The sequence below is a fragment of the Erinaceus europaeus genome, chromosome 19, assembly GCF_950295315.1.
Source record: "Erinaceus europaeus chromosome 19, mEriEur2.1, whole genome shotgun sequence".
Taxonomy (NCBI): domain Eukaryota; kingdom Metazoa; phylum Chordata; class Mammalia; order Eulipotyphla; family Erinaceidae; genus Erinaceus; species Erinaceus europaeus.
This window is the reverse complement of record NC_080180.1, coordinates 64,856,591-64,882,102: the sequence shown is the minus strand read 5'-3', so window position 1 is coordinate 64,882,102 and position 25,512 is coordinate 64,856,591. Positions and strand designations below refer to the sequence as shown.

The 25,512-nt window shown below is 40.8% G+C and overlaps 1 protein-coding gene across 2 annotated transcripts in view; it reads left to right on the top strand.

Annotated features, from left to right (window-relative positions):
* Positions 1 to 3,802, top strand: part of PCDH10 (protocadherin 10) — a 69,707-nt gene extending 65,905 nt beyond the window's left edge. For both annotated transcript variants that reach the window (XM_060179080.1, XM_060179079.1), the window contains one exon: positions 2,346 to 3,802. In XM_060179080.1, coding sequence (XP_060035063.1) covers positions 2,346 to 2,461 — 116 coding nt within the window. In that variant the 3' untranslated portion in view covers positions 2,462 to 3,802. The remainder of the gene's footprint in view (positions 1 to 2,345) is intronic.
* Positions 3,803 to 25,512: the final 21,710 nt, after the last annotated feature.

Sequence of the window (25,512 nt, the reverse complement as noted above, 5' to 3'; positions counted from 1 at the left end):
AGGTCACTGATTATCTCCCTATGTGCAGCTGATAAGACCATTTATGAAGTCAGATTGCTTCTAGTTGACACCTTTAATTCTTGTGATTTTTATATTCACTCCCACTTCAAAATGAACTCATCCAGTCATCCTGGAGCCTTGGGAAGTGTGTGTGTGTGTGTGTGTGTGTGTGTGTGTGTGTGTGTGTGTGTGTTTACTCCAGTTTCCTATTGATTTATTACTAGGAAAGCATAAAATATTTTCAAAACTACTAACTCCTTTACAACTTGCTGATCTCTTTCCAAACTTTTAAAGTATAGTCACACTAATTTTCCTACTTGGTTGTCTTGTTCTTGCAAATCTGTCTTTAATTTTGACTGTTATTTAGCCAAATTTTAGAAGTGAGTGAATGAATTCATCTTCTCTCTCTTTAGCAGGAATCTTGGCAGAGGAAGTTTGGGTGGAATGGGACAAACCTTGTGGAAATCATAGAAAATACCACAAAGAAATCTGAGCCTCAGTTATAGAGTTAGAATGTGGCATTCTTGCTAGTAATTTTATGCTGCTGTCAGGGCTATGTAGAAAGCATTGAAATAACAACAATGACATCAATAACCACAACAATGTTAAACAACAAGGACAACAAAAGGGAAAATAAATAAATATTAAAAAAAAAAAGCATTGAAATGTTTGACTCTGGACCAAATTGCTGAATTTATGGTGAAATGTAAATTACATAGAAATAAATGAAATTCCAAGAATAGCATTATGTAATTCCAGTTTCCTTAAACACAACTAAGAAGGTGTCATCTTTTGCTTTTGATTTATAACAACTTTATCCTTATTTTGATTTATTTTTTAAATTTTTAATTAATTATTTTTTTAAAGGAGACATTAACAAAACCGTAGGCTAGGAGGGGTACAACTCCACAACCTTATTTTGATTTCTTACAGAATTTCATCTCAATAGTGCCAACATGAAACCTATGATATACGTTATTGCATTTGAAGTGGACTAACATGGTGATTGCTGACCCAGTTGTGGTTGAGGCTGTCCTTACAGATATGATGCAAAGTCCAAGAGAGCTTCCCTCTGTCTGCATTGCTTTCCTCATGTCACTCTTCTCTGAGCAGTGTCTGGAATTCCTGTCCTAATAGTATCAGGCAACATGCAAGCTTCTGTACTTGAGGTCAATTTAATTACATAGTGCATGACAGAAACAGGGCCATTTGGGTATTGCCTTTGCCACCAGCAGTTGACACCTGGGTGTTAATGAGCTGGTAATTAAGAGCTGGCACAGGCAGCTGCATTTCCCCTGTTTGGACCAGGATAACCATATGTTACATAACTTCTGTGCTAAGTATTTTGTCATCTCTAGAATCTACACAATCCTGTCTATTGGGGCTTTTTAAATTCATTACTAGGAAAGCATAAAATATTTTCAAAACTACTAACTCCTTTACAACTTGCTGATCTCTTTCCAAACTTTTAAAGTACAGTCACAGTAATTTTCCTCTTTGGTTGTCTTGTTCTTGCAAATCTTTAATTTTGACTTTCATTTAGCCAAATTTTAGAAGTGAGTGAATGAATTCATCTTCTTTCTCTTGAGCAGGAATCTTGGCAGAGGAAGTTTGGGTGGAATGGGACACACCATTATTAATGTAAAATGGTCTGTCCCATTATTTAAAAAAATCATTATTCTGATTTTTTTTCATAATAATAATAATTACAACTACTGTTTTCAAGCTTCAAGTCGCAGCACTTCATCCGTCTCGAGTGACTCAACCTTTAAGAACTAGCAAGGCGCTATTGAGAGATGGCTTCGGAACACATGAAAGTACAGGATTTGGGCAGAAGAAGTCAATTTGTTTTAGTATAATGTGTCGTGGGGCACAGCCTCAGAATCTGTGCGCCCAGTGTCACAGGGTGTCTCAGCTCAGTCCCCAGCACCGCTGAGTGTCAGAGTCCTCCCTCTCTGGTGCTCATGCTCTATCCTCTACAAATAAAAGAATCTTCCTTTAAGAAAAGTTTTACATTTGAAAGTGAAACTCCTTTAAGAATGAGTCAATCAAACCACACTTCCAGGACTTGTGTTTTGGAAAGTCCACTGTAATAGAAACAAGTACTGAAAGCTAAGTAGCCCGCATGTGCACGGTGGGGGTGGGTCACCCCTACACCGCTTGACAGTGATGCTCATCTCTTGGGATACACGCCATGAAGCCCTCTTGGGTCTCTGAATGGAGAGGAGGCTCCGAGGCCCACTTCTAAGAATCAGAATGCGGTAGCAGTGAGAGGTGATCCTTTTGACGTCGGACTAACGCTATGCTCTGATTTCCAGATCATTCTCTTCCAAATTTTTTTACAGAGATCTCCTGGAGACAGCTGTGTGGAGAGCCCCGTGGGGCAGGAGATGGCAGCCTGTCCACCACCATGTGGGGGGAACGAGGAAACAGACTACCCCCAAGTTGTGTCTACAAATGAAACTGTGGTCGTGGACTAGAACTTGGCTGCTGACTCCGGAGAGACTGTGGCCAGAGGCACCCAGGAAGCTACCTTCAGAGTTTCGAACCAAGCCAAGGATGAGATAATCTGTGTTTGTGATTATAAGCTGCTGTGCGCTCGCCTATATTGTTACTCTGCGAAAAGAAACTAATGCAATATATAACTGAGAACCTACTGTCTGCCGCGGCGATATGAAGTATTGATTTTTCTGGTGCACTGTGGCCGTTTTCACAAATGATTGGTATAACGTACATGTACCGTCCATTTCTTTTGCTTTCCTCTTAAATTTTCAGGCCTCTCCTCCTCACCCCTCCCCCGCCCCAGTCCCCCAACCTCACGAAAAATCTGGACAATTTTTTCTGGATTAATCCTCTGTCATCTTGAAAAAAAAAAAAAAAAGAACTGTTCTCATCAGATTAAAAATGTATCAACTTGAATGAATTTCGGTTGTGGGAATTCTAATTTTCTTCTTTGAAAGAGTTTCTTTTCCATGGAGCCCTTTGTAGGACATACAGCCTTTTATATGCAGATTGGTATAATGAAGCTTTGAAATAGCTTTGAATTCCCCGTAGCTTAAGCTGAGAACATGAAAGGCCAAATGTTACATGGAACTGAAGGATATAAAAGTGAACACACATCAATCCAAAGCGAGATACAGAAGTGAGCAGCACCTTACCCGGCCATGTCAGTTTCTGACAGGCTACTGAAGGGTCTTTATAACTGCACAGTTTGCTTGGTAACAGGGAAGCTCTGCCAGGGAAGCTCTGATAGGCTTATCAGTTTGGGTTTTTTTTATTCTTTCAATGCCAAAAGGTGAGGAGTAGATGTTAAGTGAAACAAGAGAAATATTCTGTGACAAAAGCTTTAGATCTCTTCCCCGAAGATGACACCTGGCCCCAAATGGTAAAACACAGTGAACATTGATGATGGAATTGTCTGCCCATCTGTCACTATAACATGGCAGCCAAGAGGAGGAAGTGACATGTTAGAAAGTCAATAGAAAACCCAGGTGGCAATCTTCACCTCCACAGAGAGCTGGGTGACAGACAAGGGGCCATTCTGCACAGGAAGAGTGTTTTGTGTGGTGTCAGACCCATCTAGAGGATTTAAAATGGTCACAATCTTAGCAGCAGCAGGAAGCTTTGAGTGGCTGTATGTGTCAGTACCTCTATTTAAAAGAAACAACTCTAAGAAATATTACACTGAGAGGCTATGTGCATGCAGTTTCACTATCCCAACGGCTGTGACTTAAGGAAAAGTTCATTTCACAACTGTGCTTTGTACAAATCACAAATAAAGATTTCTTTTTGTTAACTAAAAGCCATATCCATTCTTGAAATTATCATGCACAGTAAGTGTGGAGTAGTCACCTCATCTGGGTTGGTTAGTGCAGAGTCAAAGAAGGGACTTCAACTTCAGCACAAAAGTGCCTTGCGTTTAGGTGTTTTGAAACTATGCCAGTAGTAACTACAAATGGATTCAGAACAAGATGGAGGTGAAACATTTTGAACAAAATAAGCACTTTGAAATGAATATTGATTCAAGCAGAATAGAGTCCAGCATGAACATAAACCTTAAATGCTCAGTCCTGGCTAGGACATTCGCTGTGTTGGCACAGTGCAAAGCTAACCGCTGAGGAATCTGCAGAAGATACAAGGAAGGAAAGGATGGCCCAAGGAGTACTTGGGAAAAGCATAATTGAAATCAGCTCTCAGACCACAATTTCTTAAACTCTTCCAATCTAGTAAAAAGTCTCTTTGCTGAAAGAGTTGACATGGATTTAAGGAAAGTCAGACTTGGAACAAAATCTTAATGTATACATTAGGCTAGTCCCGTGCATTTTAGAGAAAACTATCAGATAACGGCATAATGGACAGCAGGATTCTCTGAGCTCAGTCCAAATTGGACTAGCATTGCTGCCTAAAATCACGTGATCATGGGAATTTCCTGAGGTTAATCTAAAAACTCAGATCAGTTCTGTTATCTAAAAGAGAACTGAACTTAATTGAATTGAGTTGGGAATGGAATTAGACACAACACCACCTATTTTCTGGGGGAGAATCTTTAGTGATCTTGAAGAAGGGGTCTACTTGTGCCATCTGCTCACATGAAAGATTCTGTTTAGTACAAATTTGAGACGGAATAAAAACATACACACAAATGACCAAAGTCTGACATACTCCAAGTCATGGGGACAGAAGTTCTAAGTTACACTTCTAGGTGCTGAAAGTTATTTTTTCTTGACAAAAGTGATAGAATAGAATCTAGGCTGTGAGTTCTTAAACAGCTCCAGACTAGGGCACAATCCCAGGTTTGAAGCCCCAGAGCATAGTGCTCTGAGTACTTTCCCTCTGTCTCTCTGTCTAACAGAAATAAGCAATGCACATTAATGATGCCCAGGACAGAACAACCACACTGAAATCATATCATCTGAATCCCACTAATGAAAATAAGTGCAGTGCTTTCTGATTTTCTTTCTGCATTTACAGATGAAATGTCTTTTATTGAGTTGACCATTGTAGACTATGGTTAAAAAAAAAAAAGAAAGAAAGAATATCAAGGCAACAAGGGAGCAGACTCAGTGGGTAGAACATGGCACTTGCTAGGGCACCAAAGTAAAAACCCTGTGGTGAGGGGTAGACATGTAGCTTCCTTGGTATGGGTGGGAGGGATGGGTCACAGTCTTTTGGTGGTGGGGATGGTGTTTATGTACACTCCTAGCAAAATGTAGACATATAAATCACTAGTTGATTAATATGAGAGGGGGAAAATCAATTGTATGTCTTAAAGTTTTTCAAAACACAAACTGAATATTTTTAATATATAGGCTGTGTATTTGATATGCAGACTCTCTCAAAAGCCTAGACCAAGTAGATTAGAAGCATCCAATAGCACAGCTATATACAAGATACTGGGTACTGTACAGCAAACCATAACAAAAGGACTTTTCAAAGTTAACCCAATTACCAAATAATGTGATGATAACTATCGATCGTCTTTTTGAACCCTAAGACAGCAGGAACCTCACATCTCCACTATAGAGCCCCTACTTCCCCCAGTCCTAGAACCCTTGGATAGGGCCCACTTTCCCGTATGCCTCTCCCAATCCATACCAAATAATATTGCATCCGCCGATCACAACCTAACCAACGCAACGATTGCCACCTCAACATGCTTCACCTCAGACTGTGTCCAGAGACTTCACGAGTGGAATGACAACCCTTCAGTTTCATTACTCGGGTGAGACCTTTCCTTTCATAGTATACTCTAATTTCATCTCAGGTGGTTCACTTTCTAACAAAGTCCCATAACTTAGATATACACCAGTTTCTGTGAGAGAGAGCTTATGTTCACACGTACCCATAAACTACTGCAAAATATATACCTGAAAGCAGAAGTACACTAGAGTTTGCAGTGTGTACCTCCCTAACACTTCCTCTCCACTATTCCAAGCTTTGGGTCCATGATTGCTCAACAATTTGTTTGGCTTCGTATGTTAACTCTCTTTTCAATCACCAGGTTCCAGATGCCACCAGGATGCTGGCCAGACATCCCTGGATTGAAGACCCCACCAATGTGTCCTGGAGCTCCGCTTCCCCAGAGACCCACCCTACTAGGGAAAGAGAGAGGCAGACTGGGAGTATGGACCGACCAGTCAACGCCCATGTTCAGCGGGGAAGCAATTACAGAAGCCAGACTTTCTACCTTCTGCAACCCACAATGACCCTGGGTCCATGCTCCCAGAGGGATAGAGAATGGGAAAGCTATCAGGGGCGGAGGTGGGATATGGAGATTGGGTGGTGGGAATTGTGTGGAGTTGTACCCCTCCTACCCTATGGTTTTGTTCATTAATCCTTTCTTAAATTAAAAAAAAAAAAAAGAACATGGCACTTGCAAGCGCGAGGTCCCAAGTTCAGTCCCTCACACTGTATATCCCTGAAGAGTGGTTTCCTAGCCATACAAACATATATATATAAAATCAGGCATGTTTTTCACGTCATGTATAAAGATCCAGGTTCCATTCATTCATTCATTCATTCATTCATTCATTCATTCATTCATCCACCCACCCATTCATTCATAGGAAAGCCCTGCTCAACTCTTACTTATGACGGCACTGAACCTGAGACTTTAGAGCCTCAAGCATGAACACACATGTTTTCTTATGAAGATGTGTTTAGGATTGACACACCTGCATGCTATATAGACACAGCATGTGTGTGTACATACACAAATGCAGAAGTATATGTATATGTCCTGTTTAGAGACAGACATCTAGACAATGTATGTGATTGTATACACATATAATTGCAAACATTTCACCCAATGAACTAAAAGTATATCTACCATCTTTCAAAACATGATATGAAAAACAAAGTCTTTGTTTAAAAACAGATGACTAGTAATTGATTTGCATGTAATCAAGGTCAATAAGAAATGCTTTAAGGCATTGATGGATTGGATTCATTACTTATTCTTAATTAAAAAGGGGTTTGAAAACGCACTTTGATGAAGAGAGTGGAATTAATGTGAGCTTGCAGGAACTGCTGATTTCTTTTCCTTTCTAACCTGATTTACCCTATTAATATCCAAGGTGTACAATTATTAGAGCATGTAGTCACATTTTCTCATTTTAAAGAGTTCATACCAGGCAAGTGTGACCACCTCTCTAATTTGTGATTAGATGGAAACTAATATCTTGGGTTTTTAAATGCATAAGTGTTCTGAGATAGGCTGTTTAGTAAAGTTGCTTACGTGACATTGCCATGTACAATTAGTGAGAATTCAGCAAGTCCATTTCCTAGGATAAACAAAACTCAGCAGAACCTTTTTATTCTATTTCTGTTTTCCTTTTTCAATTTTAAATCATTTCTACTTCTCAAGTCTAAGTTCAGGATTCCCCTGCACACTTTTCAGTATATGATTTTGCCTTCTAGCTCAGAGAAATAATTTGAGAGCAAGAAATGTTCCTATAACTCCTCAGACCTCATGATATCAACATCATCGGCACCTGCCTTTCAATCTTCACAGAGCAAATTTTTGTTGCACTTTGTCAGGCCTCTTGTGATTCTAAGCAAACAGAACATCAACCCACTAGATTAACACAAGATTTCTCCAACTCAGGTAGCTGACAGGTCTATAGCTGGTTATGTATAAAGACCCAGGTTTCATCCATCCATCCATCCATCCATCCATCCATCCATCCATCCATCCATCCATCCATCCATCCATCCATTTAGAAGCACTGCTCAGCTCTTATTTAGGATGGCGTGGGGGACTGAAGCTAAGACTTTCGACCTCAATCATGACAATCTCTTTGCATAACCATTATGCTGTCTCCCCAACCCTATAATCAAAAATTCAAATGAGCAAAAGGAGTTGTTAAACTCAATACTGGAATTGAAAGTGTGGGAATATCTGAATCGCATGCATGCACTCGCTGTACTGTTTAAAATTTGCTAATGAGGTAAGAAGTTTGGAGTAAAGTCTAGATAAAGGATATTGGGAGATATTCATTTACAGAGATGTGACTTAAGTAGATGTTTCAGAAAGCAAATGAAACAGAATTTTGTAACAATATACTATCTCTTCTAAATTATTTGTAATCATTGGTATGCCTTTAGAAATAGCATGGTGTGGGACCTTGCCCTCAACTTGGATCAACAATGGTAGAGAATGTTCCATCTTCAGAAGGGAGGCTGGACAACATACTCTATGCTACACCTGAGGAAGATGGGTCCTGATATTGGGGCAGCTTGGAATGTTCCTACTCATGACCACAGAATGTGAGCTCAGATCTACAAGAATACAGAGGTCACATAGGCTTCTAAGCGGAATATGGGCCTCAGATCACATCAAATCAATGGGGTTTACAATCAACAATATTTATACAGCTTTCCCATATTTGAGAGCTACTCTCTTCCCTGATCCAGCTTTCTGGTCCTTCTGCCAGCCATGACATCATCTCTCCAGACAATAATTAGGATCTACCTGCATATCAGATTTCAGGCTCAGGCAAAACAAACAAACAAACAAACAACAACAACAAAACACTAGTATAGCTACAGGCCCTCTGAATATATCTAAAATATACCTACTAGCTATCTACAAAACAGAGACCACCCCCCACCCCCCCAGCTCTTCATCTGCACTATTCCAGCATTTAGGTCCATGATTGGTCAACACTTGTTTGGCTTTGTATGTTAACTCTCTTTTCAGCCACCAGGTTGCAGATGCTAACAAGATGCCAAACAGACTTCCCTGTACAGACAACCCCATCAGTGTGTCCTGGAGCCCTGCTTCCTGCCCCACTAGGGAAAGAGAGCGACAGGCTGGGAGTATGGATCCACCTGTCAACGCCCATGTTCAGCGGGGAAGCAATTACAGAAGCCAGACCTTCCACCTTCTGCATCCCACAATGACCCTGGGTCCATACTCCCAGGAGGGATAAAGAATAGGAAAGCTATCAGGGGAGGGGATGGGATACAGAGTTCTGGTGGTGGGAATTGTGTGAAGTTTAGTCAATGTTTCCTTTTTATAAATAAAAAATTAAAAAAAAAGAAATATCATGGTGGAGGCCACCTAATTTTATTGGTGAGATAATTCTTACAAATTGAAATAATAATTCAGTAAAAATGAATGATTTAATATATAACACCAGTAAGGAAATTTAAATTTCTGTATAAAAAGCTATATTGCTGACATTAGTATTTTTTTAGCTGTGTATTGTCATCAAAAAGAGCCTTAGATTTTAAAGAACATTGAAATGGGAAGGGATGTTTGAGGGTTCTTCCCCATGTTCATCTAAATTATCTAGAAATGATTTTGCAGTTCTGAAGATTTAGTTTGCCATCAATATCTAGAACTATGAAGAACTTGCTTTTTCTCCCAAGGGATTAGTAGCATGTCCAACACTTAGTACACCTGAAATAAATATAAATTGAAAGGATCTGTGAATGAAATTGCTCAATTCAGGTTGATGTTCTGCATTAATTTTGAGAAGTCATGTAATGTTGCCCCTGAAATGCTAGGAAATCAGAGACAGATTGACTCGGGAAGGAGAGGGGCTATCTGGCTAACTTTCCAACATACAGTGATTATGTCTTGATATTATTTCATTGATGTAAAGTTCTTGCGTATCATGACATATCCTACAGTGAATTATGTAGTTATTTAGCATTTTTAAAATGTTACTCTTTTTGTCATATTTTGGTGTTTAAAAGAACAAATATTTTTTTAGAAAAAAATTTTTTACTATGACTTTTGTATTTTATTTTAAATGTATCTTATTATCTCTGGCATTTCTTCTTAGTACTTTGCCATTTTTTTCTTTTTTTTATTATATTTATATGATAGGACAGAGAGATATTGAGGTAGGAAGGGTGGAGACCAAGGGCTTGAACCAGGATCCTTGCTCATGGTAATACATACACTCTACTGGATGTGCCACTGCCCGCACCATCATTTGGTTCTATATACAAGTATTTTATCTTTTTAATTTTTAAAAATATCTTTACTTATTTGTTGCATAGAGACAGCCAGAAAGGGAGAAGGGAGGGAGTGGTAGGGAGATAGACAGAGAGACACCTGCAGCCCTGCTTCACCACTCAAAGCTTTCCCCCTGCAGGTGGAGACAGGGAGCTTGAACCTGGATCTTTGCACATTGTAACTTGTGAGCTCAACCAGGTGTGCTATGACTCAGCCCCACAAGTATTTTATCTTAATGACAGAGAAAATTGACTTAAAACAAAAATTCCTACAGAAGTTTTTTTAATATATATATTTATTTTATTTATTTATTCCCTTTTGTTGCCCTTGTGGTTTTTTTATTGTTGTAGTTATTATTATTGTTGTTGTCATTGTTGGATAGGACAGAGAGAAATGGAGAGAGGAGGGGAAGACAGAGAGGAGGAGAGAAAGACAGACACCTGCAGACCTGCTTCACCGCCTGTGAAGCGACTCCCCTGCAGGTAGGGAGCCGGGGTTCGAACCGGGATCCTTATGCCGGTCCTTGTGCTTGGCGCCACCTGCGCTTAACCCGCTGCGCTACAGCCCGACTCCCCCAGAAGCTTTTTTTTTTAATAAATAGAATTCTTTTTCAACTTTTTTATTTATTTGCTGGATAGAGACAGTCAGAAATTGAGAGGGAATGGGGTAATAGAGAGGGAGAGAGGCAGAGAGACACCTACAGCCCTGCTTCACCACTTGTGAAGCTTTCCTCTTGCACGTGGGGGCCAGGGGCTCGAACCTGGGTCCTTGCGCACTGTAACATGTGTGCTCAACCAGGTGCGCCACCAGCCAGCCCCTGCAAGTTTTTTTGTTTTTTTGTTTGTTTCCCCTTGTTTCAAGCAGAGGAGAATCTTAAGTAAACACGAGTTTTGATTGTAGAAGCAGTAGTCCCCACTGTGTTCAGCTGATATAAATCACAGCTGGAAAGGAATCTAGTGGTAACATTTCTGAGACACTATAGAGAAACTTTCCTTCACTGTAAAGATGCTTTTGGTTATTCACGGACTGAGATTTGCTCCCAGTTTTGCTTTGTCACTTTTTTGCTTTTATCCATTTTTGTATCTTGGGGCAATTACTCTGACTCACCAAAGCCTGGGCAGCTGACTTACGAGCCAGTCTGTGGCCCTCTTTCTGGGTCCTGCTACATGGACAAACTGTGTCTTGACCATGGTTGATGGAGTTCTTGCTCTTGTGTCGGGCTGCGGATGACAGTGACCATCTTTCCTCAGCACACCTTGTGTTCAGAGCTCCATACTTTAGCATTCAGGCAATGTCTCTGTTTTCCATAATCTCCTGATATGGACTGTGTAGGACTGACCTTCCTCAAGTGGTCTGAGGATTTCACTTTCTCCATCTGTCTACCAGGCTGAGCAGAAATGCATTCCTTCTACATTGAGATCAATACTTGAGTGATTATGTTTGGAGCATGTCCAAAGTGAGGTATTTCTTCACTCAGTTGTCAACTATAGCTCATGTTCCAGACGCTAAAAGGCAGCCATCATAAATGACTTTTATATATTCTCTGCTGTAACTTGGGCAGGACATTATCCGCATCCTCAGCCGTGAAGGTAAGAGTGAGGTCAATACCCCCAAATTAAAGCGAGCTGCACTGACAAGGAGTGGAACAGTGTGTAAGAGAGACAGACATATCTCAATATTCCCAGGGATTTCTTTTGCTTTTAACTGTACTGCCCCTGTAGTTCTTCTGCAACTACTTCCTGATCACTTTAGTGCCGCAGATGTCCAATGACTCGTGGAGTTACTGAGAGGCACCTTCTCTACTACAGTGTCAAACTCACTACAGCAAAATCTAAAACCAAATATTATGGGTCAATATGCCCTTGAGATATGTGACACAGGAAGGCATTTCCTGATTGCAGGTCATTACATGACGCACATGAAGTCCAAGGAAATATTTTTGTTGTTGTTGTTTTGACTGTATCCAAAGACACAGTCAATCTGAGATGTCAACCTTCCAACTCAATAATCAGGTGAGGCCTTTCCTAATGCACGGGACCACCTAGTTCCATTTTAAATGATTCACTCCCTAATAAAGTTACATACCTTAGATATAGACCAGGGTCTAGGGGACAGCGTACACACGTGCACATACGTCCGTAAGTTAGGGTAAACTAGATATTGCAAAGTAAAAGTGCTCAGTAGTCTGTTGTGATTAGACGTGGACTTAATAAGCTCAGCAAGCAAGTAAAAAAACCTAAAGAAAACACCATAAAGGATCTAATTAAGTATTTACCACTTAGGCCTCCACACTGACCTACTCTACCCACTACTTCTCCTCAGGAAATCAATTGTTGACTGAAATTTCAGAAATCTGTTTCACAGCCACGTGTATGGCCAGTGTTTTTTTTATTATTTTTTAAAAAATATTTATTTACTTCCTTTTTGTTGCTCTTGTTTTTATTGTTGTGGTAGTTATTATTGTTGATGTTGTTGTTGTTGGATAAGACAGAGAGAAATGGAGACAGGAGGGGAAGACAGAGAGGAGGAAAGAAAGACACCTGCAGACCTGCTTCACCACCTGTGAAGTGACTCCCCTGCAGACGGGGAGTGGGGGCTTGAACCGGGATCCTTATGCCGGTCCTTGTGCTTTGCGCCACGTGCGCTTGACCCACTGCGCTACAGCCCGACTCCATGGCCAAGGTTTTAAGGGAAGTGCTGTCTATCTGATGACCAGCACACACACCATCACCACCTTGTGTGGTCAGGGAATGTCCATGAACATGAAGCTGCCATTACTTGGGAATCAAAAAGCTCTAGTAAGCACAAATCTCTCTGACACGCTGACTTGTGTCCACACAAAGCTTCCAAGCCCTTTGCAGTCACAGCATGCACATTGGCACAAGGTCATCGAGACATCAACCCTCTGTAGAATGAAGGGGAATGCTTGCCACCAGTCATTTCAACACAAACAACAGCATCTATGTTTCTTGAACTACCCACAGTTCATTGTTCTGAGCACCATACCATCTAGCCTTCCAGATTCCAACCAAGTCTAAAAGGGAGCAAAGTAAAAGTCTTTTAAGGACATTCTTATGCAACCACATGGTCAACAACACTGATTTAACTTCCCCGGCAAAGCCATTTAAGCATCAGTGGTAATTAATCCCCATCTTCAAAATGATGTAAGAAACCTCTCATATTGATAAATTCATTGATTCCTAAAACAAGGGCAACAAAAGGAAAAATAAATAAATAGATATAAAAAAATAAAAAAGAGTTTTAAAAAAATTCATTGATTCCTTTCATAGGTAACTTTAAGTATTCACTATTCAATTGAACCACTACTGTATAGCACATGTGTCAGTGTGTGTCTGTGTGTGTATGTGTATAGGTGTGTGTGTGGTTGTGTGTATGTGAGGGTGTGTCTGTTTGTATGTGTGGTATGTTTTCACGCCAAAGGGAGAGACACTGCAGCAGAGAGCTTTTTCTGCTGCCAAGGCATTGCCCATGTAATACCATAGCTAGAACCCAGGCCACATACCTGGCAAAGTGAGTTCCCCCGGTCCCCTACCTAGTGATGCATCTCTCTCGCCCTTCACTAATTTTTTTTCCATTATCTTTATTTATTGCATAGAGACAGCCAGAAATAGAGAGGGAAGAGGGAGATAGAGGAGAGAGACAGAGAGACACCTGCAGCCCTGCTTCACCACTCAAGAAGCTTTCCCCTTGCAGGTGGGGGTTGGGGGCTCAAACCCAGGTCCCTGTGAACTGTAACATGTGTGCTCAGCCAGGTGTGCCACCACCCAGGCCCTTCACTAAATTTCTTTAACATTTTAGATGTGGTGTCAGAATCCATCTTCTTGACAAATGTGTCCCAGGTTATGATATGTGCACTGCCCTGACATGACTTCTAACATGGATAGGGGGTTTAAAGAGAAATAGCTCTACCATATTCCATTACTAATCAGTGTCCTTTCAAAGGAATAGTCTTTTACTTCTTTTTTCTTCTCTTTCTTTCTTTTTTTTATGTGGAGGCAGAGAGAGACTGAGAGACCACAACACACAGTTCCCATCAAGGTGATGGGACCCAAACTCAAGCCAGGGCTAGGCACATAGGAAAGCAGTTCACCATCTAAGTGACAGGCTTTGTCAGCCCTCACAAGAGGATGCTTTATTTGGTAGATCATTCAGAGTTTGCTGCAGATTTTTGTAGAAGGAATGTAGCAGGATGTCTTTTACCACAAGGCATCCCTGTGAAAACCCCACTACATGTATCTTTTCTGTCTTTCAGTCTCTGTGCCACTCCTTGCCTTGAGGCTCCATGGTTCCTGTGTGGATATCACTTCTGTGGGTCTTTTTGTTTGTTTGTTTATCTATAAAAAGGAAACACTGACAAAACCATAGGATAAGAGGGGCGCACCTCCACACAATTCCCACCAGCAGATCTCCGTATCTCATCTTCTCCCCTGATAGCTTTCCTATTCTTTATCCCTCTGGGAGTATGGACCCAGGGTCATGACTCTTTTAACAGGAAGCTGTAGATTCTGAGATTTTCTGATGGTTTCTGCTATATTGCAAGAGGTCTTTGTAATGGGTCTCACAATGGCAAAATCTTCTCTTAGTGCAACATTATTTTATCTGCTAATGATACAGGAAAGTCTCAAAGGTTTAAGATAGGCAATGAAAAGACATAGATAGTAAATCTACAGTATCAGGTCTCTGTACATTGATGTTGCACTGAAATAATCAAAGCTAGCTGTATATGCATCTGCATTATGTATTCAGATCTATACAACTAGCTAAAAGTTATTACAGATTGGTCACATACTGAATGAGAATGGTCAAGCAGTGTTTTTGTGACCCTGTGGTATGTAGAATATCCTGACTTGAGTCCTACTATGGGTAAGTGCCCCACTTCTATGATGTGTAATTTTTAGTAAGCAGAGTTAATGATCAGTGAAGATCACAACACAGACTCTGAAAAATCATCTCTGCCTTCAGAGGACAGTCTAAGCAGGATGGAAATGCAACCCTCACAAGGTAAACTACTTCACACTCAGAACAAAGGAGAGTTCAGTCCAGGTAATGAAAGATATCTTAGAAATTATTAGTAAATAGACATAAATCTCAGTGAAACTTTGTGCCAAACACTTGAATAGACTCGAAACAAAAGAAATTCAAATAAGCAACATCAGAAAACTTATTTTAAAAGTGGGGAAGGCACCACACAAATGCAAATTAAGGTGATAGAAGGACACACCCCCTCCGCCCTATAATCTCAAATGTGAAAAACAGAGAATAGAAATTGGGGGATAGGGGAGTCTGGCTGGTGGTAGCAAAGTGGGTTAAGCACACGTGGCACAAAACGCAAGGACCAGCTTAAGGGTCCCGGTTCCAGCCCCCGGCTCTCCACCTGCAGGGAAGTCGCTTCACAGGCGGTGAAGCAGGTCAGCAGGTGTCTGTCTTTCTCTCCCCCTCTCTGTCTTCCCCTCCTCTCTCCATTTCTCTCTGTCCTTTCCAACAAAAATGACATCAATAACAACAACAACTGCAACAACAATAAAAAAACAAGGGCAACAAAAGGGAAAGTAAATAAATATAAATGTTAAAAATTGGGGGGGGGCAGAATGTGGGGCCACAGAAATTCACAGGGAGCACGGAGAAGTGGACAATATCTACCGAAATGCAGAAACGTATCTTGAGACCCAACCACTCCCAAGGGGACTTGGCAATAGTTTGTCAAATGGCATGGCAGAGAACATTCCTAGAAACTCTGTCTGTGGCAAACACAAATTCACATATAGAAGCACATAAACAGAACAAAAGATCATCCACAGGATAGATATGCTAGTAAACAAAATAAAACTATTCAGATGGGTAACAGGCGAAGATGGGAACATGCTTTCATGTGTCAGGACCGCCAGACTCAAGCAAACACTTCCCAGCAACTTCAGTGCCTCAGACAATGGAATCATCTCTATGTATGTGTGCAAATGAATGACTGGCACACATGATGCTGGGCTAAGAAAACTGGACAAAAAGAGTATACCTCGCAAAATTCTGTTTTCAGTATAATGGTGCCCATAGTTGAAACCCAGGAAAATGGCTACTTTCATAGTTTTTATTTGTATTTATTTATTTATCTTAAATTTAAAATTTCTTTTTTTTTTTTAACCAGAGCACTGTTCAGTTCTGGCTTATGGTGGTGCGGGGGATTGAACCTGGGACTTCGGAGCTTTAGGCATGAGAGTCTGTTTGCATAACCACTATGCTATCTACCCTCTGCCCTAAAATTTCTTTATTATTTATTTTCCCTTTTGTTGTCCTTGTTTTAGTTATTGTTGTTGATGTCGTCATTGTTATAGGACAGAGATAAATGGAGAGAGGAGGGGAAGACAGAGAAGAGGAGAGAAAGGCAGACACCTGCAGACCTGCTTCACCGCCTGTGAAGCGACTCCCCTGCAGGTGGGGAGCCAGGGGCTCGAACCGGGATCCTTACGCAGGTCCTTGTGCTTTGCGCCATGTGTACTTAACCCGCTACGCTACTGTCCAACTCCCTTATTTTAGTAGTTTTTAATGACTCACTGCCATATTTTTTATTATTACCAAACCTATTTTTAAATATTTGTTTTTATTTATTATTGGACAGAGAGAGAAATTGAGAGGGAGAAGGGGAGATAGAGAGGAAAAGAGACAGAGAGAAACCTTCAGCCCTTCTTCACCACTCGTGAAGCTTTTCCCCTGCAGGCAGGGACCAGGGATTTGAACCTGGATCCTTGGGCACTGTAATGTGAGTGCTTAATCAGGTGTGCCACTGCCTGGTCAATTTACCAAACTTCATAAGGTCCCATCTTGCACATCAAGGTTGTCTATTAAAAAAAAAAAAATCTATGCCATCGCTTATTGTTCTAAGCTGAACCAGAGATTCTGCAGGCCACAGCAGCAGGTGTAGAGCAGATCTTCTCCAAAGTAACTCACTTGTTGGCATCTTCCTCAAGACATCCCACCAGACACTCTGCTCCACACAGGAAGACCTATTTGCCATTACTTCCTGCCTCCTTCACTTCCCCACATGAGACTCTCTTGCCTTGGGCATTTTCCCTCTGGTATAAACATGGGAAATCTCTAGACTATCTTCTCCATTTACCGTCATCACATATTCTGTGATGTTCTGACAGGTGAAATATGACAACAAAGGTGCTTAAAAAAAAAAGAAAAGAAAAGACGAAAGTCCCAGCTCTTGCAGAATTGGAGATCATTAGCTAGTCAACAAATAAACAAGTATGAAACTCATGCTCGGAAAAAGACAGTTCAGCCCCTTGAATCTAAGTGATTGGGGAAGTTATTTTAGAACTTGTGTTTCCTGTTGGAGTTGAGACCTTAAACTGGGCCTGTGTAGCTATTTCTGACGGCAAGTAGCTGAAGTGGTATAAAACCAGATACATACATTCATTTGACAAACAGCGCATAGACTATTGCTACAGAGACTTGATGAAACCGGGAACGCGCGTGTCCTTACCTGTTTAGCTTCCTCTCTCAAGCTTGTGGTCTCATGGACACCCGTCCACTTTACACTTTCATTCATCTCTTGCCTATTTAAGTGAAAAAGAGGTAAAGAGAATTTGTAGCCATTTTCTGATCTCAAGAATAAGACACACCCCATGAAAGAATGTAACAAATTCTGTTTACACTGGATCGCCACAACTGGAGGTGGATATGCTTTACTAGCGGAGCAGTTTAAGAGCGCTCTGTCTTGTCATACTAGATGCAGAATAAACAGGATCGACTCAGTGCAGAACTGTGAGCGTACTGTGAGCGTGACGACAGGAAGCAGGCATTCTGAGAAGATAGCTTAGCCTGGATGCCAGTCAACAAAAGGCTGAGAAGTGACCGGCTGGGCCAAACTTTCCAGGAAGAGAAGCTCGTGCAGAATCCCTCAAGGGGGCATGGAGTCTAGTCTGAAGACTAGAGAGAGTCTGTGGAGAAGGACTGGCAGGATGCGTCCAAAGTTCTGAATGAAAATGACATCCCCGCAAAGGGGCCGGGTGGTGGCGCACCTGGTTGAGTGCTCCTGTTACAATACACCAGGGACCAGGGTTTGAACCCCAAATCCCCACCAGCAGCAGGAAAGCTTTTTGAATGTTACAGAAGTCTCTCTTCATTTCTGCCTCTCTACCAACCCCCTTCTCTCTCGATTTCTGGCTGTCTATATCAAATAAGTAAAGACTTAAAAAGTATAAGAAAAAAGAAGAAAGAGGAGGCTGGGTGGTAGCGCAGCGGGTTAAGCACACTTGGCACAAAGCGCAAGGACCGGTAAGGATCCCGGTTCGAGCCCCCCGGCTCACCACCAGCAGGGGAGTCGCTTCACAAGTGGTGAAACAGGTCTGCAGGTGTCTAGCTTCTCTTTCCGTCTCTGTCTTCCCCTCCTCTCTCTGTCCTATCCAACAACAATGACAGCAATAACAAAAACAATAATAATAACAACAATGATAAACAACGAGGGCAACAAAAGGGGAAAAAGAGCCTCCAAGAAGCAGTGGATTCATAGTAGAGGTACCGAGCTCCAGCAATAACCCTGGAGGCAAAAAAAAAAAAAAAAGAAGAAGAAGAAAGAAAAGACATCTACCCAAGAATACACTATCCAGTCTTCACTCAGGCTTGATAGAGTGCTAAAAAGTCATTTTCAGACAAATACCGAGGGGAGGATGGACAACATACTCTATGTTCCACCTGAGGAAGATGGGTCCTGATACTGGGGCAGCTTGGAATGTTCCTACTCATGACCACAGAATGTGAGCTCAGATCTACAGGGATGCAGAGGTCACACAGGCTCCTAAGCTGAATATGGGCCTCAGATCAGATTAAATCAATGGGGTTTACAGTCAACAATATTTAGACCCCTTTCCCATATTAGGGAGCTACTCTCTTCCCTGATCCAGCTTTCTGGTCCTTTTTCCAGTCATGACATCATCTCCTCAGACAATAACTAGGATCCACCTGCATATCAGATGTCAGGCTCAGGAAAAAAAAAAAAAACACAACTCGTATAGTCATGGGCCCTTTGGAATATAACTAAAATATGCCTACTAGCTATCTACAAAATGGAGGACCCTCACTCTTCATCTGCACTATTCCAGCCCTTAGGTTCATGATTAGTCAACAACTTGTTTCACTTTATATGCTAACTCTTTTTTCAGCCACCAGGTTCCAGATGCTACCATGATGCCAACCAGACTTCCCTGGACAGACAACCCCACCAATATGTCCTGGAGCTCTGCTTCCCCTGAGCCCTGCCCCACTAGGGAAAGAGAGAGACAGGCTGGGAGTGTGGATCCACCTGTCAACACCCGTGTTCAGGAGGGAAGCAATGACAGAAGCCAGAACTTCCACCTTCTGTATCCCACAGTGACCCTGGGTCCATGCTCCCAGAGGGATAGAGAATAGGAAAGCTATCAGGGGAGGGTATGGGATAAGGAGATCTGGTGGTGGGAATTGTGCAGAGTTGCACCCCTCTTATCCTATGGTTTTGTTAATGTTTCCTTTTTATAAATAAAAAACAGAGAGAGAGAAAGAAAACAGTGAATGATCTCACTCATATGGAGTATATAAAGAAACCAAATAAGCAAAGTCAAATGAGGAGCAAAAGGTAGGCCCAGAGTTCAGAGTCTAGCTTGGGAGGCATGGGCTGAGGGTGGAGAGGAAGCCCAGGGGCCTGGTGGACAGATAGTGGCACCTTGGTGGTGGGAGTGGTTTAGAAACGTGTTTTGAAGAGGTGTGAGATTGTATTCCTTAAAAAAAAAAAATAGGGGAGTTGGGCTGTAGCGCAGTGGGTTAAGCGCAGGTGGTGCAAAGCACAAGGACCAGCATAAGGATCCCGGTTCGAGCCCCCCGCTCCCCACCTGCAGGGGAGTCACTTCACAGGCGATGAAGCAGGTCTTCGGGTGTCTGTCTTTCTCTCCTCCTCTCTGTCTTCCCCTCCTCTCTCCATTTCTCTCTGTCCTATTCAACAACGATGACAACAACAATAATAACTACAACAATAAAACAACAAGGGCAACAAAAGGGAATAAATAAAATTTAAAAAAAATTTTAAAAAAACATAGTCTTATACGCCAAGGTTAGCTTGGAAACAAATAAAATAAAGTACCCAGAGGGCTGGGAAGACAGTTCACATGAAGGTACACTACTCTGACATGAACAAGATCCATGTTTGAACCTAGCTCCTACTGCACCGTAGAAAGCTTTGTGTTGTCCTCTCTGTCCTTCTCTCTCTCTCTCTCTCTCCCTCTCTCTCTCTCTCTCTCTCTCTCTCTTTGTGTATGCCTGCCCACACAAAGATAAAAATTTTAAAAAGAAAGGTTAAGGGGGCTGGGTGGTAGCACACCAGGTTAAGCGCACATAGTGCAAAGCATAAGGACCAGCACAGGGATCCCGGTTCGAACCCCTGTTCCCCACCTTCAGGGGGGTTGTTTCACAAGCGATGAAGCAGGTCTGCAGGTGTCTGTCTTTCTCTCCCCTTCTCTGTCTTCCCCTCCTCTCTCCATTTCTCTCTGGCCTTTCCAACAACAACAGCAGCAGAAACAACAATAATAACAGCAACAACAAAAACAATAGAAAAACATGGCCCCCAGGAGCAGTGGATTGGTGGTGTAGGCACCAAGCCCCAGAGATAACCCTGGAGGCAAAAAAAAAAAAAAAAAAAAGAAGAAAGGTTAGAACTGACATGAATTTCTTTATTCCAACACACTTGAACAGTTCTAAGCTAATAGTAAATTTCCATTCTTTAAATGAGTGAATTAAGGGTAACACCTTATATAAATATAGAGCTTTGTGATTTCCTTTTATAGAAACAGCTTAAACTGTATTCACAGGAACATGTGTTATTATGTCAAAATCATCTCATGGCTGGTAGTCTGCATGTCAACATAGATTCACCCAGAGTGAATCTTATTATCTGAAAGCATGCAAACTAACTGTTAATAGCCAATTGCTTCAATTTCCATGATCCCGTCTTACGAATGTTGTTTTGATTTATTTTCTTTGGCAAAAGAAGTCATCAGAAAAAAAAGTACATTGGTCTCAATTTTCAAAATGATTTTCTAAATTTTCTCTTTAACAGCAGAATTTTGATCACGTTTGATGTTTCACAGCTGTGAAAAATTCACAAATAATTTCATCCAATGGCATTTGATGAAGAAATTATAGAATGACTTACCAAAGTGGGTACGAAGATTTGGGTAAATGGTCTGTCTAACTCAGGACAAATTAGCTCTAATTTAAGTGCTATGAAATCCTTTATCACGTGAACTGAAGAGAAATGATTGATCCTATTATTTCCAAGGCAGTATGCTATATTGCAAGTGGTTCTATCTCTCACATCCATTAGGGCATATTGCTTTTTTTGGAATTCTTTTTAAATACAAAGCACATGCTTCAATGAAGAAAATATTAGCAGAAATTTCCCTAATAGTCATAATAGAAATCTATTTATGGAAAACTTTATAATATGCTACAGTTGATTAAATTTAGTACCACACTATGTGTTAGAACACTCAGAAAGTTGTTTGATGAAATTCTTACAGGATCTACGAGCCACTGGTTTCTATTTTCTGTCTCACACCATCAAGACCAAAATATGCTTCATGCATATATCCATATATGCTTCTTTTTTCTATATACAACCTAATGAAAAACAGCTTTGCTAAATTTTTATGCAATGGGCAATAAATATTTCCAGGCACAGAGTTCTGGTGCACCTGACCCTGAATGATTCTGAAAAGATTCATTTTGGATTTGTATGCTTCCCATCCAGCCTCCTCACATTACCATTCTATGATCTGTTTCCAAAATAATGCTGGGAGATGGAGTGTTGATTTCTTCTTTACTAAAATATATTTTCATTATTTTTGAAGTAATGAAAACATTTCTATTTCTGTTGAGTTAGCTGACAACACCTTTTTCCATTATTTTATTTTTAGTCGGCTAAGTTTAAACCAGACTGTGTGTCTTTTAAAATTCAAAGTGAAATAATCAGACCCTCTTACTTCCATTTGCCATCAACTGAAGGATTAGTTACTTCAACTGGAGGACAATATGATCAGTAACAGCTAAATTTATGCTTCAGATGACCAGCATTGAAGGTATCCTTTTCTGTCTCGAAAGCATAGTCGAGCTCTTCCTACATTTGGCCAGAGAGAAGACCCTCAATTCTTTTTTAACTATATTATTCTCCTGTTGTCCATTTTGATGGGGAAAAGATGTAAGACAGTAAATTATAAACTTTTAGTCATCAAAGGTCCAACAACTCTTTCTAAATATATATTACTATTCCACATGAGGTCTAGTCTCCTCTCCTCTCTTTCTTTCTTTCTTTCTTTCTTTCTTTCTTTCTTTCTTTCTTTCTTTTTTTTTCTTGTGGAGACAGTGGTAGAGAGACTGGAAGAGACTACAGTACCAAGACTTCCTTCAGTGTAGTGAGAACAGTGCTCAAACCTGGGTTCGCAGGAGGCATCACTCTATCCAAGGGAGGAATGTTGTTGGCCTTCGATAGTTTTAATATAAGACTAAGCACACTGTTGTTTTTAAATCATCATATTAAAGTGGTCATAGGGAAAAAAAAACAGCAGAGTAAAACTAGGAATTTTCATTGAGATTTACAGATTTCCTTGGTTTTCAAAAGTAATCCTGCAGATTTATGTGTTATCTGTTTTGTTACTAAGCTATCGTTTCAGTTTTCACATACCTCATACATATAGAAGCTACAGTAACTAATAAATATTAAATGATCCTGATGGTTAATATACATTCCAAGACCAGAAACTATCAAAGATAAAAGAACCCTTTACTGAGCCAACCCATTCTCATTCTAAAAATATGAAAGTGAGTCAACAGTTGAAACTTTTAGAGGAAATGTAAAAAGCAAAATGATATTATTCTCTGTAAATGGAAGCACAAACTGTTCAGTCTCCTAATGTGCTGCACCCAGGTAGTTAGCAAACAAAGTCATGTATATATTCATTGTTATCTGAAAATAACCCTCTGAAAGGAGGCCATAAGGCATTCTCTCCTCAATTAAGCACTGGTATTCCCTCAGGGACCATAATCTGTCTCTTTGTAGCTTTCTCCTCACCCCTTGTGATTCCAAACAATTCCAAATACACTTTGCTCTTCATTCATCACAAACCAGCTGTATTCTTCTGAATTAGAACAAAGCAGTGGTCGGGTCTTAAATTCTAAACTCCCAAAGGTGAGTTCCAGAGGAGTGTCTCCATAGAAGAGTCCTTCATGTAAGTAAGGACTACTTGAGAACTACTGCAAATCAGCCCTTCTGTGGGCTGAAGATCTCTCATTCTTTAATCTTCTCTTACTGTGCCAAATCTTCAAGTAGTTTCACACCTTCCCTAAAGAACTTTCTCTTGAATGGCATTGTTCAAAAATCTATCCTAGCAAAATACGGCCCTTGTTCCTGATAGGAGAAAAATTGCTAACTGCTTTTCCTTCTTCAGCCATCAGTGAATCCAGACTTATTGAAAACAATGTGCTTTTGATCCTACAATGGTGTCATCTGGCACTATTCAAGACACTGTCAGCTCTCATGAACTGTTTGCTACTATTTCCATAGGGGTCTCTGTCTCTGCAGACTGAGCTTTATATAAGTCCTTTTACCTCTTCAATCTAAACCCTTTCTTAAACTCTATCTCTGTTGTTAGTCTCTCTCTACTCTTGCTGGCTTGCCATATCCACATGTTAAAGTATCACTACTAGTAATTTGCTTTCTGGATTAAGTTGAAACAACTACTGGTCCTACCAGACATACATCTTCCCTTTAGCGACCTGAAAGGATGTCTGTGTCTCTTCCTAAACGCAAAGTCTGAAGTCTGGGAGCCACTACGTTCAATGCCACTGCATTGGTACTTTATTTTAGAGGGTTCCCTGAAATCACTCTAGCAGGTTCCTTCTGTGTTTCTCCATCTCTAGTTCCTCACCTCCCTCCCCCGTTATTTTTTTGCCTATGCCCACTGTAGTTCGTCTGAAAGACAACATCAGGAGTGCTGGAGAAATAGCTCACTTGGATAATGCACTATTTTCCCATGAACATGACACCGGGTTCAAGCCCAGCCTCCATTGCCTTCCAGGAAGCTTCTGTGCTGTGCTGTGCCACGGTCTCTGCCTCTATCTAAAAATAAATCAGTAAATAATAAATTATTAAAATAGAGAATTAAAATGTGTTGTATGTATGCATGTCTAGATTGAGGGGTTTCCCAGGATAAGAGACATTCTGCATTTAAAACCAGAGAAGCTAGGACTTACCTGGGTGGTGTGCTGCTTTGCCGTCCATCAAAAATAAACGTTTAGGCTGTATGACTAAATTAGTGGTTACCTGAGGCAGGGGCCAGAAATACTGAGTAGAGGGAGTCCATTGCACCATGAACAGAAAACCAGAAATACTGAGTAGAGGGAGTCCATTGCACCATGAACAGAAAACCAGAAATACTGAGTAGAGGGAGTCCATTGCACCATGAACAGAAAACCAGAAATACTGAGTAGAGGGAGTCCATTGCACCATGAACAGAAAGCCAAACTGTCAACCTTCATGCAAAAACAGACATCAATAAATGTGGATTTAGAATGATAAATGACCGCCTTTTATATGATGCTATAATGAAGAGTTCGCTTTGATATAATTTTAATTAATGGACAGATAAATACCACCATGATGTTTATTATGTTTATTAGTGGGTATCCTCTGCCCCTTACCTAGACCACCTAATCTCATCCAATGTCACTTGTTTTGTGTCAAATGTCACCACCTATCTCCCAGCTTCCAAGATGTCTCCAGAAAATCCCATCTCATATTTTCAAAGTAGTGGTTCTCACTCTCTTACTACACACACACATACACACACACACCCACACACACACACACACACACACACACACACACACACGCACGCACACACTGGAAAAAAAAATGAAACAAAAAACCATGGCCTGAAAACCATGGAATCATGCAAGTACAAGGCCTTGGTGAAAAAAAAAAGTCAATATATGAATGGGCGAGTGTATTTATAGTGACAACCTACCATGGGGAACATGTGTGACAGGGCAACATCCTGCAAGAAACTTCAATGTTCTCAGTATTCCAAAGACAGTAACCATCTTTGTTATCTCAAGTGGTATCAACTGTCATTTAAAGGATCTCTGAGGAGCTTTCTTTCCAGTATAAATTCTCAGTAAGCAAAAGATAAATACGTATTTGCAAGAAATACACGTTTGGATGACTCCGAGGACCAAATATGTATTTCTCATTCTATCTGGTCTTCATTTACAGCTCCCCAAACCTAGGATAGTGAAAATGTGGCTCTTGCCTAAGGAAGGTAGATTTTAAAACATATTCTATTTATTTATTGAAGAGATAGAGAAAACTTAAGAAAGATGGAGAGACAGAAACAGAGAGACACCTGCAGCACTGATACACTTCTCATGAAGTTTCCCTCCCTGCAAGTGGGGACTGGGGGCGGGGGGCTTGAACTTGGGCCTTTCATAATAATAACATGTGT